This window comes from Panthera leo, chromosome C1, assembly GCF_018350215.1.
Source record: "Panthera leo isolate Ple1 chromosome C1, P.leo_Ple1_pat1.1, whole genome shotgun sequence".
NCBI classification, from domain to species: Eukaryota; Metazoa; Chordata; class Mammalia; order Carnivora; family Felidae; genus Panthera; species Panthera leo.
The window spans coordinates 105,268,560-105,286,126 of NC_056686.1; the positions used below are offsets into that span (position 1 = coordinate 105,268,560).

The 17,567-nt window shown below is 41.1% G+C and overlaps 1 protein-coding gene across 4 annotated transcripts in view; it reads left to right on the forward strand.

Annotated features, from left to right (window-relative positions):
* Positions 1-3: 3 nt before the first annotated feature.
* Positions 4-17,567, forward strand: part of PIP5K1A (phosphatidylinositol-4-phosphate 5-kinase type 1 alpha) — a 40,060-nt gene continuing 22,496 nt past the window's right edge. For 2 of the 4 annotated variants that reach the window (XM_042953947.1, XM_042953944.1), the window contains exons 1-2: positions 3,362-3,838; positions 13,334-13,372. In XM_042953947.1, coding sequence (XP_042809881.1) covers positions 3,757-3,838; positions 13,334-13,372 — 121 coding nt within the window. In that variant the 5' untranslated portion in view covers positions 3,362-3,756. Of the gene's footprint in view, positions 134-3,361; positions 3,839-13,333; positions 13,373-17,567 lie in introns of those variants that run through there. The other 2 variants (XM_042953946.1, XM_042953945.1) reach the window with 2 other exon arrangements.

Consider the following 17,567-nt stretch of genomic DNA (forward strand, 5'->3'; position numbering starts at 1 on the left):
ACGCGGAGACCACCGAGCTCCCCGTTCCAGTACGCGCTGACCTGGACTGTGGAACGATTGGGCTCGGTGACTCCAGGAGTCCTACTACCCTAAGTCCAGAATTTAGGAGTCAACAAACTTTCACTTAGAAGAGGTCAGTCTTCTACCTCTGCTCCAGTCCATTTTCCATTCTGCTTCTAGTAGGAACCTTTCTAAAAACCCAGACTTTGTCACTCTTCTACTCGAAGATGTTTAATGACTCCCTATCATCTACGGGTTAAAGTCCAAAATCCTTGAGGCAGAATAGTAGTGTGTTTTAAGAGCATAGCTTTAGAGCCAGCCATACCTGAGTTTGAGTTTAAGATCTTTTAGCTGTGTGACTTTGGACAAGTTGCTGAATCTCAGTTTTCATCTGTAAACTGGAACTAGGGACGCCGGCTGGCGCAGTGGGTAGAGCACGCGTCTCCTGATATCAGGGTCTTGAGTTCAAGCCCCACGTTGGGCGTGGAACCTACTTAAGAAAATAACAAGGTGGGACGAATAATACTTATATTTTAAAGTTGTTGCAAAGATTAAGAGATATTAATCTTGTAAACTGCTTAGCACAGGATTTAGTAAGCACATATGGTTAGTAGGTGCTAACTACTATTAACATGGCATTCAAGATCCTTCATAGTTTGGCCTCTCCCTACCTTTACAGCTTCACCTCCTGCCTCATTGTCCTATTCTAGTATCACTTTTCAATTCTTCGTCGTGCCTGCCTGCTTTTCCTTCTTAGGATTCTTTTCCTTACTTGTCTACCTGGCCAAATTCTGGCTCTATAAGACAGTAAAGTCTTCTACAGTCGCCAATCTCTCTTCCTGGCACAGTTTCCATAAACAAGGAGGTCATGCCGCCTTGATTCTCTGGAATACTTCCAATATCAAATAGTCTGTGGTATTGTCAAGACCCTGTATCAACTTCTATCAACTTCTCTTCCTATCTTGTATTCTGAGAGTATGATTGTCAACCCATAGCACTTGTACATACTTTATGAATGGCAGCTATTACATTTTACTCTAATGATTTATGGGTCTGCCTCTCTCATTAGTCTGTGATCTTTCTGAGGGCGAGGACTTTATCTTCACCTGCGTATACCAGGAACTCTCATGGTGCCTAGGACATTGTTGGGGCTAAATAATGTCAATTCAGTGAATGAATTAATGAATGACAATTGAATGAATAAGGTACTCATCCTCTTATTTTGTGTCTACGTTGATCTTGCTTGCCCCTAGCCCCCTCCATTCTGACCTTAGGGACTATTCTAAGATATGATAAAATCTGTGTGTGTGTGCATGTGTGTGCACACTCACATATTTCTGTCAAATCTGTATACGTGGACCTATTTTGAAATCACCAGATTGCTCTACTTTTCCAAAATATATATTGGTGAACTCCTTTTTCAATTTCCTTGGGGCACCAAGCCAACATGTCCTGCTTTGCCTCTGCCTCCACACCCTGCCACGTCACCCCAGGTCTTCTATGCCAGGAATGTTACTGGGGAAGAGTGGCTCTGTGACTAAGAGAACACCCCAGGGATTGAGTGGGAGTGGAGGCAGAGATAATGTAAAGGGGGAAAAGATGAGAGACACCCTGGCCCCACTTTTTGAATTTTGCTTTCATTCCTTCATATATTCAGGAGACATGTATTATGCACCTACTTTGTGCCAGGCACAAAGATGCTTGAGATATAAAATGCTTGAGATATGAAAATGGGTAAGATGTAATCTTTGCCCTGAAATATTCAGTCTTGTGAGGAAGACAACAAGTAAACAGACTGACATAGTACCATGTAGTAGGAGTAATAGCAGCCATTTTCTGGTACATAAAGAGAAACAAAGACCCCTAAGAAGCTACAAAACAGGGATCTCTTCTTTTCAGGAGGGCTGAAATCAAATTCATAGATCAAATCCCAGGGAGAAGATCCCTCTATTTGACCTACTGCCTGTGTGAGTCAGGGCTTTATTGGTCTATTTCCAATTTTTAAATCAGAAACAGCTTTATTTCTACACCAGCTGATTTCTAAAATAACTCAGGAAATGGTAGCAACTCCATGCCTTTTATGGACACAAGTATAATTTATTCAATAAATATTTATTTGACCTATGAGCCAAATCCTGTGCTAGACAGTGTGCTCCCACCTGTCTAGTTCCTGTACTGTTAGTTGGGTGGAGGGGTATATGTATAGGCAACCGTAAAATACTTCAGTGTCGTTCAGTTCCATTGCTATTGAATGAAATGGCAAATCATGTAGTTTGTCTACCTTCAGTACCCAATGGAATATGAATAATCCAGCAAGTGGCAGCAGGGAAACAATTATTTCTATCTTGAGAGAGGGGTAGAAGGCAGAGGTAAATAGGCAGTGGTAGTCTCTGGACTTCATGGTCCTAGGTTCCCTTTCGAGGACCCGGAAGACATCCGGATAGAGGATAACCAGGCCATCTTGGGGGCTGCAAACCAAGACCCCCCCCCCCACACACACACACACAATTTCTCTTCATTTATTAATTTCACAAATAATTATTGAGCCGCTACCATGTACAGGCTCACAAGATGGGAGGAGCTGGAGATACAAGAGTGAAACAGTCTTTGCTTTTCAGCAGCTTACAGTCCGATCAGTCTTCAGCTCCCCATCTGGTTTTCACAATCTCCAGGGTACTTTATTAATCCGAACGCTAGACTAGAATGGGGAATTTCTCTGTGCAGTTCGATGCACTGATTAACAGAACCAAGGGTTTGCCTGGATCGCAGATAGATTGTGATATGGTCGCCTTCCGTGGCTTTTTCTGAGAGGTCTTCTGAATTCTATAACTGTGCCCAGCATTGCGCTTGAAGCCAAGTGTAGATCTGTTTTGAATGTAATTCAGAGGAAGGCAAGACAAGCACGCATGTTAAGCCAAACAGTAAACAAGCAGTAAAGCCGGAAGAATAGTCGCATGTGATGTTTTGTGATATTCAAGGGCTTAACGTCGCTGAGTTGACAACAGCGCCTCGGTGGGGAGCTCTAACCCTGGGCTCTAAAATTGAAGGCCAGCCGGGCCGGCTCTTACTTATCCCGAGCTCCGGCAACTCAGCCGGGTCCTTTCCAGAGACGAACTTAACTGGACCCACAGAGCCACCGTAGCGCTGGTTCACAGTCGGGGAAGAGCTAGTCTTCGACCTGTGGATTCGTTAGGGCAAGAGGAACCCGTGTAATGTGACCAACACCAGCCTTCCGATTGGCTCTCAGGGCCTCCCTCTTCTCCCCCCCATTGAGTGGGCTGGAACGCTGGAAAGGTTACGCGCATGCGCAGTTCCCGGATTTCCCCTGGCCACCGAGTGGAGCAGTGAGGTTGGGCGATAAACAGGCTGTGGCTGGGGAGGAGGGGCGGGGACGTTTGTTCCTCCGGGACTTTTCACGCCCCCTATTTCGTTAGGTGTGGTTAGGTTCGGACGCGGGGTCCTGGCGGCGGGCTGGAGCCTACTTCTTTGTGAAAGGGGAAAGTAGCTCCCTCGGAGCACTGGTGAAGTTGCGGAGCGGGTGCGAGACGGCGGTTTTCCCCTATGCCAGCCAAATGGTGCGGCCCTGAGCTGTTTCAGGACCCAGCCCGACGTGTCTGAGAGAGGCCCCGGAGGGGGCAGGGAGGTGGCCCGCAGAACGCGGGTTCTGTGAAGAGACGTGGAGAAAATTCGACTCGGAGAAGAGGAAGAGCCCGATTGAAAGGGAGCGAGGCCGCTGAGGGGGAGGGGGCTGCCAAGATGGCGTCGGCCTCCTCAGGGTCGTCGTCGGTCGGGTTTTCATTCGCGGATCCCGGCGTCCCTTCCTGCGCCTCGTCCTCAGGTAATCAGGGCGGGGCGTGGGCAGGGGGCTGATGGCGGCTGTGCGATGGGAACGAGAGCGAGACCTGGGAGGGCACCTGTAACGGGATGTCCGAGGAGTTGCCGGTAAGGAGGACGGAGATTGGGTTTTCAAATAGGGCTTTCTGAGCGGGCAGGGGGAGTCTGAGGAAAGGATGGATTTGATTGAGGAAAGGGAGGCTCTCAAAAACACAAGCTGTCTTCGAGGAGACCGACTTGAGAACTTGAAAAGGGATGGAGATTGAAAATGGGGGTAGGAGGGTAACAGAAGGGAAACCGAAAGAAGTAGAGAAAACTGAAGTAAACGGAGGCCTTGTATTTAGAGGAATTAGTGTGAGAAGCAGGTGGAATTCAAGTTGACTATGGGGTTAATCGGATAAAAATGTGGAAGAGAAGCCATGGGGTTAAAACATGTTTAAGGGTTATGTGACGTTTTCTTTGGATTGCTGAGGAATTAGGGAATTGTGGGTTTTGTTGGGGGTGGGAGTTATTGGAGACCTTTTTCCTTAGAGGCCTCCCCCCTCGTGCGTCATCCCTTCCCAGTGCCGACCCCCGCGCACGCGCTCGACCCACATGCATTTATATCAGACACCCTCCTTGGAGGATTCCCATTTCCAGACTGCCCACCTTTGGGAAGGAATAGGGCGTTTTGAAGGAAGGCGGAAAATTAGAGTCATGAAAGTCATGAAGTCATGAAGTTTCTAGACCCTAGAAAACAGATGGAGAAGATGGAATGATGCACACTAGAGGCTGAGAGAGGTTGTGATGGGAATTAGGCCTGGGAATGATGGAGTGCTTGGGAGGTGGTTGTACGTGCTGTGGAGAAATATTGCATAATAGGAAATGCACTGGAAGAATGCTTAGGCTGTATCAGGAAACCGGCACTTGGAGCCCTGAGCCAGGGTAGTTAGAAACTACTGGAGATTGAGGCAGGGCGGAGGAGCCCACAAGAAAAGCAGCAGATTGTGTGTAGGAGGGAAAATGTGTGTAAGTGTGGGGAGGTGGGTGGAAATTGAGTCAGAAACTGTTCTAGAGCTTCCATCAGAAATGTCTGGTGTTCCACAGTTACCGTTGCCTCTACAGGCAGGAGAAGCTGTCAGATGTTGGATGCTGTACTTGAGAGGTTGACATTTCCTTAGGCCTGCGATTGCATCCTTGCCTTTTGACTTGGCTAAATAGAGGGTTCCCGCTTTCATATTCCAGCTGGGATGAGCTTGGCTACATGGTCACAAGTATCTTCTTCATAAGCTGCAGTTTTATTTATGTACATCTATTTTTAGTTTCTTGAGAGGTGTTTTTTGCCTTTCCTGTAAAAGCATTAGAGGACCAGAGCAACTCGTGTTGCATTCTAAGTGCGAAGGATGAGGTAAAATAACAGGTGTTTTTCTAGAGTAGTCCCTTAATTTAAACCTTTTCTCTCTTTCCCCCAATGCAGAAAAGAAGGTTGTGTGTAGTTCTTAAGCTTATAAGAAGTTAGGTGTTCTATTAGAACCAGGGTAACCTTAAAAGCCATGTATTTATGTTCCAGGATTTGATTCAGCCTCTGTCCCATGGAAGTATTGGCCATGTGGGCAGATTTAGGAGTAAAGGAAAATTTCTTTTGTCACTTAATGGAATCATTTTCCTCCTCTTTCATCTCTACTGCTTTGGATAGTCCTGCTGTCTTTTTCAGATGTCATTGTTTGATATTTTTATGTTTCTATGTTTACTGCCAGATCCTACAGCTAGCAGTTAGTAATTCAGATGGTGTAAATGTTTTTGTCCTATTGTGTTTTCACCAGAAAATAAAATACTGGGTTTCAGTGGACGTTACAGCTCCTTGACTCCATGATGTTCATATGAGAAGTCAAGGTATAAAAATGTCTAAAAATAGCTTCAGATTCTTACTTTTGTTTCTCACACCTTCCATCTTTGCTTCTTTGACAAATGTTGAAGCAATTGGATTAAGAAATTAAGAAAAAGTGTTTATAAATAGTCCTGAAAACCTGATGGGATTTTTGTGTCCAGATCCATAGTGTTGACTTTTTTTGTGTATCTTCACTTTCACTTAGGTTTGGCCTTAGTAAATTTAATTTAATAAAATATTTCATTCTAAGGATGTGATTGAAGAAGAAGGATATTAGATTCTGATGCAAAAAAAGGCTATTAGAGTTTTTTTTTAATTTTTATTTTTTTTAATGGGTTTTATTTGTGATTGGGGGTGAGTGTTGCTGTGTCTGGATGGTACCAGGGGAATTAGGACATTGACACGAATGAGTGATGGTTTATGATTTCCTAAATTGTTAAAGGTAAGAAGGCTGGCTTTGTAGAAATTCAAGTAGGAGATTGTGTGTGTGGGTTTTGTAACCATTCTAAAACCAATTTATTGTTCTTAGATGTTTAGCTGAGCTCACTTAAGTTTTGGTGGAACTCTCTTTGACAATATTGAAAATGGATTCAAGGTTAAGAACGTTAGGATTCAGGGATAGATTGATGTCTTAGATAAGCTGCCTATAACCTTTGGAGGCTCAAAATCTTTTGGAATTCAAATTAAGAAGGACAGATTATTTGGAACAGTCATTCCCTGTCTAGATTATTTCACCATTAAGTCAGAGCTGGTCTTTTATTCTGCTGACATGTGAAATACAGAGGTTAGATCAAACCATACACTCTAAGTGATGTTTGACATCTTTTCCCATTGGAATAATTAATTACCATGTTTCGATTTGGGGGAAGCAGTTATAAATGAATATCAGCTTACAGCAGCCATCATCATGTGCTTGTTCTTAACACTTTGTTAATAAAAGTTGATGCAGTTTGCCTTCTAGTCTCAGCTATTTGGTGTGCAAAGGAAATTTATTCCTTCTTTTGCTTTCTCCCCATCCTCATTATTTGGACAGTGGCACCACTTAAAAATAAAATTAGCCCTGATGAGGTGCTGTTGACAGTATGACCATCTGTCACACCAGTGTGCAGAGAGCCTGTTTCCCTATCTGTAGTTTGACTAGTTTATCAAGAGCTTGAAATTCAGGGGCGCCTGGCTGGCTCAGTTGGTAGAGCATGTGACTCTTGATCTTAGGGTTGTGAGTTCAAGCCCTACATTGCTGTACAGAGGTTACTTAAAAACAAAATCTTAAAAAAAAAAAAAAAAAAGGGATTTGAAATAAGCCACTGCATCCCTTTTTTAAACTACCATGAAGGGAGTAAGGAGTTTCTGTTTTGGAGACTTGATTTGAAGGAGTTAGAAAGTAAAGTTAGAATGCTAAGGTGTACACTGTTCTCTGAAATAAGAGCTTTGTGATAAAATCATGCGTGACTCCCCCAAGAAAAAGTACTCGAAACATTAGAAGATCATGAACCTGTAGTTCCTTTTTGCTTCAGACAAGAACATTTCTGAAATTGTGGCCCTTCACCTATGTGATTTTATCATGAGCACAAATGATTTGGAAATAACTTTATAGCTCCTTTCCTGACTTCATGTAACTGCTGAGGGAAACCCCAGAGAACACAGGACTGAAGCATTTTTGCTTGGGACCTTTATAGTAGGGCCAGCCTCATAAATCCTTGATTTTGGTAGCTCTCTTCTTCCCAGAAGAGCCCTACTAGTCAATTAGCCTGTAATCTGATAACTCCAAATGGTAGGGATTTTGTTGAGTATTTTGTTGTTGTTGTTGTCTGTGTTCTGTCTTGTTCTCTAGAGAGAGAATGAGTGTGTGTGCACGCTCGTGTGAGGGGGAGGGGAGGGAGAAAGAGAGCGCATCTTAAGCTGGCTCCACTCTCAGTCTAAGGCTCAATCTCATGACCTTGGGATCATGACCTGAGCCGAAATCAAGAGTTGGACACTCAACTGACTGAGCCACCCAGGCGCCCATCCGTGTTCTTTGTGTCCAGTGTAAAACATTTGTAGGCTGGTCCTTTACCCTTCAGTGCTTCTGTTCTAGTGGATAGTAATACAATTTAAGCCACTTTACTGGAGTGAGAAACTGAAATTTGGAAATATAAAGATAGAACAGAATGTCATGTAGTCAGAATATGACTAGGTTCACCATTTTGGTTGACATTTTGTAAGTAGGGAGAGATATTGCTGTTTGTTTTCTCCATTGGGGTTTTGACACTTCTTTTTTACTTTTGTTCCCTTGGGTAGATTCTGACAGAAAACTGACATCGGAATGTCACTGTTTTTGTTTAACCATTTATTTCTGCCATGGCTGCTCAAACTTGGTCAAGTATGATTATACAGATTTTTTAGGTGTCTAGTATCAGATATTAATTGGTAATAATGTACTGATAAGTTGGCTTTGGATTCAAAATTGTATGTTTTGTTGGTTTCTGTGTGCGGTTCTGGGTTGATACAAACGTCTTCTGATTAATATTTGCCCAAATAGGTGCCAGCTACTAGTTATTACATGTTTTATTAGTCTGTGTTTCTTTGATAATATAATGGAAACTGTAGCCTGTGAAGTGAATAACAGAGATAAAACCAGGCCAAAGACAGAACTGGGGATAAAGAAGGAAGGTGGTTATTTTTATCCTTTAATCTGGATATTTTCTTTCCTAGAATTTTAGGGTATTCTTGCTTGACATAAAGTAAGAGCAAAGTTGTTAGTTTCTTCTCTCTTTCTGTTGACTGGGTGTGTTTCTTGATCATAGATAAAAGTATGTTTGAGGAAGTATACTATTTTCTGATAGCCTGGTAGAGGGAATCTCTGTTTCTCTGTGTTCCAAACCCCAGTCCGCCATTCAGTCTCAAAGAGAGAGTGTTTGGGTTGATGGTATTTATTTCCTAGAGGAAACCCCTTCCTAGCCAGTTTCCCCTATCTCGCTTCACTCCCCTACCCTTTCCTATCAAAGGAGAGCATTGTTTAGTTTCTGTGTATGTGTTGATTGGTTTTGTTCACACTTCCTGTGAGCTTCCATCATTCTTTTTACAGTTTTCTATTTGAAATGAACTTTTTTTCCTCAACCACTCCATTTTTTTAAACTTTGTCTCCCAGTCATTTTTCTTTCTTCTCCTGTGAAATTCCAGTCTGTTTGTTTGTAATGGCTGTAGACAATATGTATTTCTTTTTAAAGGTTTTATTTTTTTTAAGGATAATTTTTAAGTTTATTTATTTTGAGAGAGAGAGAGAGCATGCACGCAAGTGGGACAGGGGCAGAGAGAGAGAGAATCCCAAGCAGGCTCTGCATCCCTGAAGATTTTTTTTTTTTTAATTTTTTTTTCTTTCTTTATTTTTTTTTTTAAATTGTTTTTAATGTTTATTTATTTTTGAGACAGAGACAGACAGAGCATGAACAGGGGAGGGTCAGAGAGAGAGGGAGACACAGAATCCGAAACAGGCTCCAGGCTCTGAGCGGTCAGCACAGAGCCCGACGCGGGGCTCGAACCCATGGACCGTGAGGTCATGACCTGAGCTGAAGCCGGACGCTCAACCGACTGAGCCACCCAGGCGCCCCTGAAGATTTTATTGTTAAGTAATCTCTACACCCAACATGGGGCTCGAACTTAGAACCCCGAGGTCAGGAGTCACATGCTCTACTGACTGAGCCAGTCAGTTGTCCCTGTAGACAATGTATTGGTAAACATCTGATTCCAGAAAAAGCTCCTTTCTGTTGAGTCTGAGGAAGACTTTGGCAAGAGTAAGGAGGGCAAGTTCTTTGCAGGGAGTTCAGTATATCTTATTATTTACCTTATATACTTAACTGAGCAATGTGGGTTTAACCCAGAAGAAGCACTATCCCAAAGATCAGCAGTGTTGATGGGGAGTGGTCTAAAGGAAGGTAAGCAAGGGAAGTTGTGGGGAAAGAATGGGAAGAGGTCTTTTTAGCATACATAATCAGCTGAAGTAGAGTAGATTTCCAGTGAACAATGTAGGTAAACAAACTTGGTAAACTTCAAGTTTTCATTGACAAGAACCTGTATAGGGACACCTGGGTGGCCTCAGTTGGTTAAGTGTCTGACTCTTGATATCGCTCAGGTCACGATCTCACAGTTTATGATTTCAAGCCCTGCTTTGGGTTCTGGGCTGACAGTGTGGAGCCTACTTGGGATCTTTTCTCTCCCTTTCTCTTTGCCCCTCCCCCACTCGTGCTCTCTTTCTCTCAAAAAATAAATAAAAATAAACTTAAAAAAAGAACCTGTATAAAAGGGATGACAACAAAGTAACATTATCTCTTATTTTCCTTGTAATTGCCTTGAAGTGCATTGTTTGGGGCAATGATATCATTAAAATTATAGACTTTCTCTGCTAAAGCCTGTACATTCTGATCCATCAAGAGTCCTTGCTTTTTGAGGATAGATAGAGCCAGGTTTGGAAATAGGAGGTGGTGATCTGCCAAGAAATCAAATACTTTTTGGCCATGAGTGGCTTATCCAGGAGACTCCTGTCTCTTCGGAAGGACACAATTTTTTTTCAACCAAAGTTTTAGTGCCAAGAAAACATATATGAGGCCTGAGAACCATGAAATTTGCCTTGTAGAAGTAAAAGTTTATCACTAGAGGGAAATGAAGAGGTATTTTAATTAACCTCATTTTCCAAATCTGGAAACTGAGGTTCAGAGAGCTTGTTACTAGTGGCAGAGGTGTTGTAGAAAGGCTGTATGTTACCAGGATGAGTTTTAGTAATCTTGTAACTCATTTCCTTGCTACTTAGTTGGCTGTTATCTGAGGTGACCTCAGGACTGGTAGATCAAACTGCTTTGTAGCTTTTGTTTCTAGGAGCATCCTTGACTTTCTGACTTTTTTCTAGAAGATCCTTAGGAAAACTTGACACTTGATAGGAAACAACATTTAGCTTTCCTCTGGGATGTGGCTTGGTTTAGTCCTTATTGAGGGGGTGGTAATGGTACCTTTTTGTTTGTTTCTAAACAGTTTTTTGAGTGCTTAGGAGGTGGGCTGATACCTCAAACATATTTCTCAGTATTTTCATTTGGAGAACATGTTGTGCCTCGCACCTACAGGGATGTAATTAAAATGGCTTTCAGTATTTCAGGGTAACAAGGACCAGAGAGATTGCTTTAGAAAGTGCAGCAGATAACTGGGCTGATTGTGTTTCTGTTTTGTGTAGGTTTTTGCTTTTGCCTTTTTTTTCCTTTTAAAACCTCTGGCTCTCACTCTTCTCAACCAAGAGAACCCCTGAGAGTTAGCATTTTGCTTCCCAAAAGTCTGTTTATATCTCTTTGTGCTCTGTGTAGGTATCCTTGACACGTTTGATGTGGTAGTATTAGAAAGTCATTGAGCTAGGTCTCTGGGATTGCTTCTGTAGGACTTGCCCAGGCGCAACTCCAGTTGTCTGAGGAATGCACATCCGGCCAGCCTCTGGCGTCCCCAAATTATATGTGTACTTCAAACATTGAAGTCAGTCACACACTGCCTCTTAGTTTTTCATCTGATGGATGATGTCATCTCATCTCCAACGGAAATGCTTCTGTTCTGAAAGTGCAGGGAGAGGCTCTGGTATTAAGGCCAAGTCTGTTTTGTTCTACACTCTGGTGGGGGGAGAAACAACTCTAATGTCGGAGGTTTTTATGGTTGGGAAATATCTTTATTTCAGTTATCTCCTCTTTTAAAGTCAACTCATTTCCCCTTCTGAAGTTTGCTTTTTTATACTTCTCAGAATTATATTGATGGTTTTTCTTTTCCTCTACATTTTCTCCTTCTTAATAGTGAATATTAGTCTGCAAGTAGTTCAGTGCTAACAAGCAAATATATGGAGAATCCCATTGGTGTTTTGCCAAGTGACTAGAAACCAGCCCCTCCAGTACCTTTTTCATCAGAAACATAAGTTAGGGTGGGGCTGAGGACCAAAATGGAGTGCTTCCTTAAGACTGGTCCAGAGTTCTCCGAAAAGTACTCTGTGACGTGGTGTGATGATTCAGTGTTGTATTTTAGCAAACTTGATTGGATTGTTTCCACTTTAGCACTTGACTGGTTCAGCTGTTTTGAAATTATTTTAGTAACATTAAAGATTTCCCAGCTTATTTTCATAATTTGGAGGGTAGATCTTTTATATTTTTCAGGGCCTGGTATCCAGGAGATGCGCTGAAATTAAGTACCCGTTTTATAGGAAAATACTGATATTCTGGAGGACATGAAAGATAAACCTCTTCAGAGAGAGCCTCTTATATGTGCTGATGAATGTTTCAGGTTGTACAAACATCTCAAAGTGATTTGTGGCAGAGAGTGAGTGTAGAGGAGTCATGCTTATTTGTAGCTTGGGATTGTGTGCATTCTGGACATTCTCTTTTCACATTTTCTTCTAGTGTATCTCTGCAGCCGCTCACTATGATTATAATGAGCTTGAGATAATGTGTGAGGAGGGAGTGATATTGGTCTGTATGTGTGGGACTATCTTGTAGTGGTTTACTAGGGAAAATGGAGTAGTAAAGCCATCCCTGTGTATCTCTTTTCTTTAATTATGAAATTATCTATGTAATTATTTTTTCCAGAAATTTTACATAGATAAGGGAAAATTAATATTTAAAATTACAAAATCAACCTAATTTTGGATCTTTTCATTGTATGTAAATACATGTGAATTTATAGATAAGTGTTTGACAAAAGTATTGTACTATATAATTTTTTTAACTTTTTTCATATCCTATTCTTAAATATACATAAGAATAATAGTTTATATATTCTATTCATGACATGATTTATATCACCAATCTCCTTTTGTTTAGATTTTTTTCTAATTACAGTATCTATCCAATAATAGTTATTACATACAATGCTGCAGTAAATATCTTTGTATATACGTCTTTATCCACTTGGCTATTTCTTTAGGATAAATTCTCACTTCTAGGTCAAATTGTATATATATGTTTTTAAGACTTTTTGCTAGGCATGACCAGATTATCCTTCAAGAATGGAAGACCCTCAAATAAAATGTACATACATTTTTTTTAAATTTATTTTTATTTATTTATTTATTTTTTTTTTTAATTTTTTTTTTCAACGTTTTTTATTTATTTTTGGGACAGAGAGAGACAGAGCATGAACGGGGGAGGGGCAGAGAGAGAGGGAGACACAGAATCGGAAACAGGCTCCAGACTCCGAGCCATCAGCCCAGAGCCTGACTTGGGGCTCGAACTCACGGACCGCGAGATCGTGACCTGGCTGAAGTCGGCCGCTTAACCGACTGCGCCACCCAGGCGCCCCACATTTTTTTTTAAAGGGTAGATGCCTGTATACAGATGAGCTTTGCACCTGAAATTTTCTTGTCAATATGAAACCACTCCAGAGTGAAATGATTTGGGTTATAAATTTTGTGACCACTCTTGGAATTTTCTGCCAGAGCTTCTCTTGTTTTTTGGACGTTTACTCAGAACTGCAAAAAAATTGTACATTTCAAGTATGGTGCTGGGGATCGGGTTAAGTAAGCCCTGTTCACAATTTTAAACTTTAGAGGGGTTTTGTTTTTGGTTTTTTAATATGCTTATTCTGCTGTAAGCAAGTAGAACCCTCGAAGTAAGTGATAACTTTCTGTTTTTCCTCATTTAGGTTTCAACTTTCTGTGCTGTGGGGTCAGCCGTAAGAGAGGTAGATCTGATGTGTATCTGTGCTGAAGAAGCATGAGCTCCTCGCAGTAACTAGCAGCCAGCGTCTTTTCCCCATAACAGTGACAGACTTTGTGTAGTGGTCACTACATGGCCTTCTTCTGGGAAGGCTGTGGGTGTCTTGCAAGCATTATTTGATACTAGCTCCCATTTCTCTCTGCCCTTCCCAAAAAAGATGCTATCTTAACACAGAAAGTTCTTTTCTTACAGTTCCACAGTATGATACAAATCAGTCAACTACCTTTTGTCTCCCTCAAAATCTTCACATAACTTCCTTTCCTTTTGTTTCATTAAATTAGTCCAAACTCTTCTTCTTTTCCCTTTCTACTGCATTTTTCATTTCTCTGACCCTTCCCATCCTGTAGATAGGTTTCCTAATTCACATGCAGATAATAGTTACTAGTTATTTATAGAGCATTTATCATATGTTAAATGCTATACGTGATTTAATTCTCTTAACAGCCATATGAGGAACATGTTATTATTTGCTTATTTTGTACATGAGGTAACCAAGGCCTAGAGAGTTTTCACTAACTTGTGCAAGCTTGCCTAGTTAGTGATGGATCAGGTATTCAAACCTCAGGTGTTCTGATTTCAGAGCCCACATTTCTACCCACTGTGCTGCTATTGCTCCCCTGACTAATCTGAAAGTCTGTGTGTGAACTAATGTGATTTTAAACCAGATTAACTATTTATTGTTGAATGGTTACTGACTGAACCAGGAATCCTTGGTGAAGGAGAAAGTAGTACAGAAGACAACTTCCCCTTCTGACCTTAGCTCTCCTAGAAAAACAACAAAATTCTGAGCTCTTCTGTGCATAAGATGTGGAGTTATTGATTCTTTCATTCTTTCAGAAAGTATCTTAGAAGTTAACGTGCCAAGGATTGGTAACGATTATGCATTCAGTTCCAAGATCCCTAAAACAAAACAAACACAAAGAGTTTGTCTATCAGATGCCTTCTTTTTGTCCACTGAAAATTCAATAATCCTAAAAGCCTTATGCTTTTAATCAGAGCCAGTCATGGTCCCACACACACCAAAAAGAAAACTCTAATCTGAGATGGAGTTCTTTTTTTGTCTCCAAGTTATTGATGTTTTATTACAGAGACAAAAAGGTACTTTTCTATTACTAGTGAGGACCTTAACGTCTGTAAAACTGCTCTTGCAAATATTAGACTTGAAAGAGGTTTCTACTGCTCTAGAATACAGGCATTATTTGGTCCAGAACAAATATAACTTCACTAAAAGAAGCAAAAGGTATTTTCCTACTCTTCTTGCCAGTAACATTGATGACTGTTACCAGAGGGACAGAATTGTCATTATTGTTAATTTAAGATGGAGAGGAGGAGGACTGAAGGAGAAGGACTCTTATCAGTGAAAATGAAAAAAAGATTTCCTTGTCTCGAAGAAATGCAAGGTCTCAGGGGAAGAAAATTGTGTTCATATTGTCTTTTAGAAGTTCTGAGATTAATTTAGTTTAGTAGAGTATTCTAGTTCCCTTGGTGCTTGCTTGGGCTCTCTAGACACTAGGTGGCCAGGAAATTGAAAACAAAACTCTCTTAGAAGAGAGTTGAATTGGGGATTAGGAATGTGAATTCGTGTTCTGGCTCTGTCACTACCTTTGCTTTCTGATTTTTGAGCACATCCCTTAATGCTTTTGCTTTTACTTAAAAAAGAAGATTAGACTAAAATTCTCAAAGGCCCTTTTGGAATTACTTTTTTCATAATATAAATGGTTATTGATTTGTTAGCTTGACAATGGGCAAGTAGCTTTGTTTATGACTGAAGGAGCTGAGTTTTCAACTTTTGTTTAAAAATCAACTTTCATCAATAGCTATAGATTTCAGGGGCGCCTGGGTGGCTCAGTCAAACATCTGACTTTCCCGGTTGTGGGAGCCCCGCACGGGTCGGGCTCTGCACTGGGTGTGGAGCCTGCTTTTATCTCTCTCCCTCTGTCTCTGCCCCTCCCCATATCCTGGGGTGTCTCTCTCTCTCTCTCTCAAACAAACAAACAAACAAACAAACAAAAAACCCATCTGTAGATTTTAGCCAGACTGAGCTTGTGTTGTTAGAATTTTTTAAAATTCCCAAAGTGAGTACACCCTTGCATCTCTAGGTCTTTTCCATTTTCTTCTTTCTGCAGAGTAACTAGGGTTCGATATTGCCATGGTTGTTTCTATATCATCTATTGTCCCGCTCAAAAATAAGTTATTTGAACGATTAATTTTTTTCTGATGCAGCCTTTTTGTCAAGGCTTCATTTCTTGCTTTCAGTGCTGCAACATTAGTTGTTTAGAATGTTTCTTGGTCCAGGGCCTGTTAATGAGAAGGAGTCCCATAGACATGAAGGAAACAGACTATGGACATGACTTGGGAATTTAGTGCAATATATAAAGAATTTTACTTCAGAACTTCATCTGGGTGCTTACTTTTTACCAGAGAAACCTCTCAGAAAGAAGCCAGCTCAGACGAAGTTGATTATCCAGACTTGTTTCCTTCTGTGGTATTTTTTCCCTAAACTTTTAATTATAAAATTTTTAAGCCATACGCAAAGTAGAACGAAAACTATAAAGAACCTCCTGTGCCCATCATCTAGCTTCAGCAGCAATATTTTGCAAGTTGGTTGCATCTATTCTCCCATTTCCCTACCTCCACCCCTTAGAATATTTTAAAGCAATCCCAGTCTTCATGTGATTTCAGCATAAATACTTCATAATGTTATTCCTACAGATCGGGACTGTATTTTAGGGGGAAAAGGAGGGAGGGAGTTATGACATAACCATAGTAGTATTGTCACATCTACAAAATTAGTAGTCGTTATTTATTTCTCCTCTCAAGGTTCCTGTCCCAGAAATCTTTTTAGTTTACTACTTATCTGATCAGCATCCAGACAAGTTTCATACATTATACTTGGTGGATATGTCTCTTAAGTCCTTAATTTAAATGGTTCCCAAAGCCTGTAGTACTGTTTTAAGGGTCAAATGAGATACGTTTGTAAGCTTTCAAAGTGCTATACAAATAAACATTTTGCCAGTGGAAAGAAATACTTTCTAAAAAAGTAACAGCATTTCCGTTGAGTCTTGCAGTCAGCATTAAGGAAAACTAGGAGGATCTGCCCAAGTGATAGCAGAAAAAAAAAGAAAAATTTGTGAGCTCCTCTAGGTCAGGAACATAAAACTCTGTCCATAGTGCCTGGCATCGTTCCTGACATGTAACAGATGATCAATTAATAGTTTTTAAATAAATGAATGAGGTGGGGGAGCAGAAATAATTCAACATTGAACTGGTGTTGGGAGGTGTTAAAATTGAGCTGGCGAGAGGTGGGTCCAGGACCTTTTTTTTTTTTAAATTTTTTTTTAAATGTATGTTTATTTTTGAGAGAGACAGAGTGCAAGTGAGGGAGGAGCAGAGAGAGAGGGAGACACAGAATCGGAAGCAGCCTCCAGGCTCTGAGCTGTCAGCACAGAGCCCAACACAGGTCTCGAACTCACAAACCGTGAGATCATGACCTGAGCTGAAGTCAGATACTTAACCGATTGAGCCACCCAGGTGCCCCTCTAGGACCTTCTTTATAGCTAAGCTGTCAGCCTCCATATCTGCCCCCCCTGGGTAATGTGCTGTCCTTTCTTGTAGCACATGCCACGTTTCATGGTGTGGACTGATGATGTAGGCTTTTTCAAAATTTATGTATTTTAAAAATAATCTCCACACTCAATGTGGGGCTCAAGCTCATCACCCTGAGATCAGGAGTTGCATGCTTCACTGACTAAGCCAGCCGGGCACCCCAATATGTAGGCATTTTAATAATCCTTGAGAGTTTTGGCTTAGATGGGAGAGGCAGGCCCCCAGTTTCTCAGGAGAAAAGTTTTTCCCTGAGTAAAGTAAATTTTAACATTGGAGCTCTGCCCTATACTGTTTCCCTACCCAAAAAGAGAATGATATATATAGATCATGGATATGGATTATAAGATAATAACATACCTTTATCAGAGAGAATTTTTCACAAAGATGCTAGAAAACAAACTTTCTGCTAAACCATATTCTAGTCTTATCCATAGGGATGAATCTCATTTCCCTTAAACATTGGCTGGCTGGCATTACCAAGCCCGGTGTTGCCATGCTGAGTTGGTCTCCCCCAACCCCCCAACTTCTCCTTCAGTTCCCTCAGCAACTCTTCC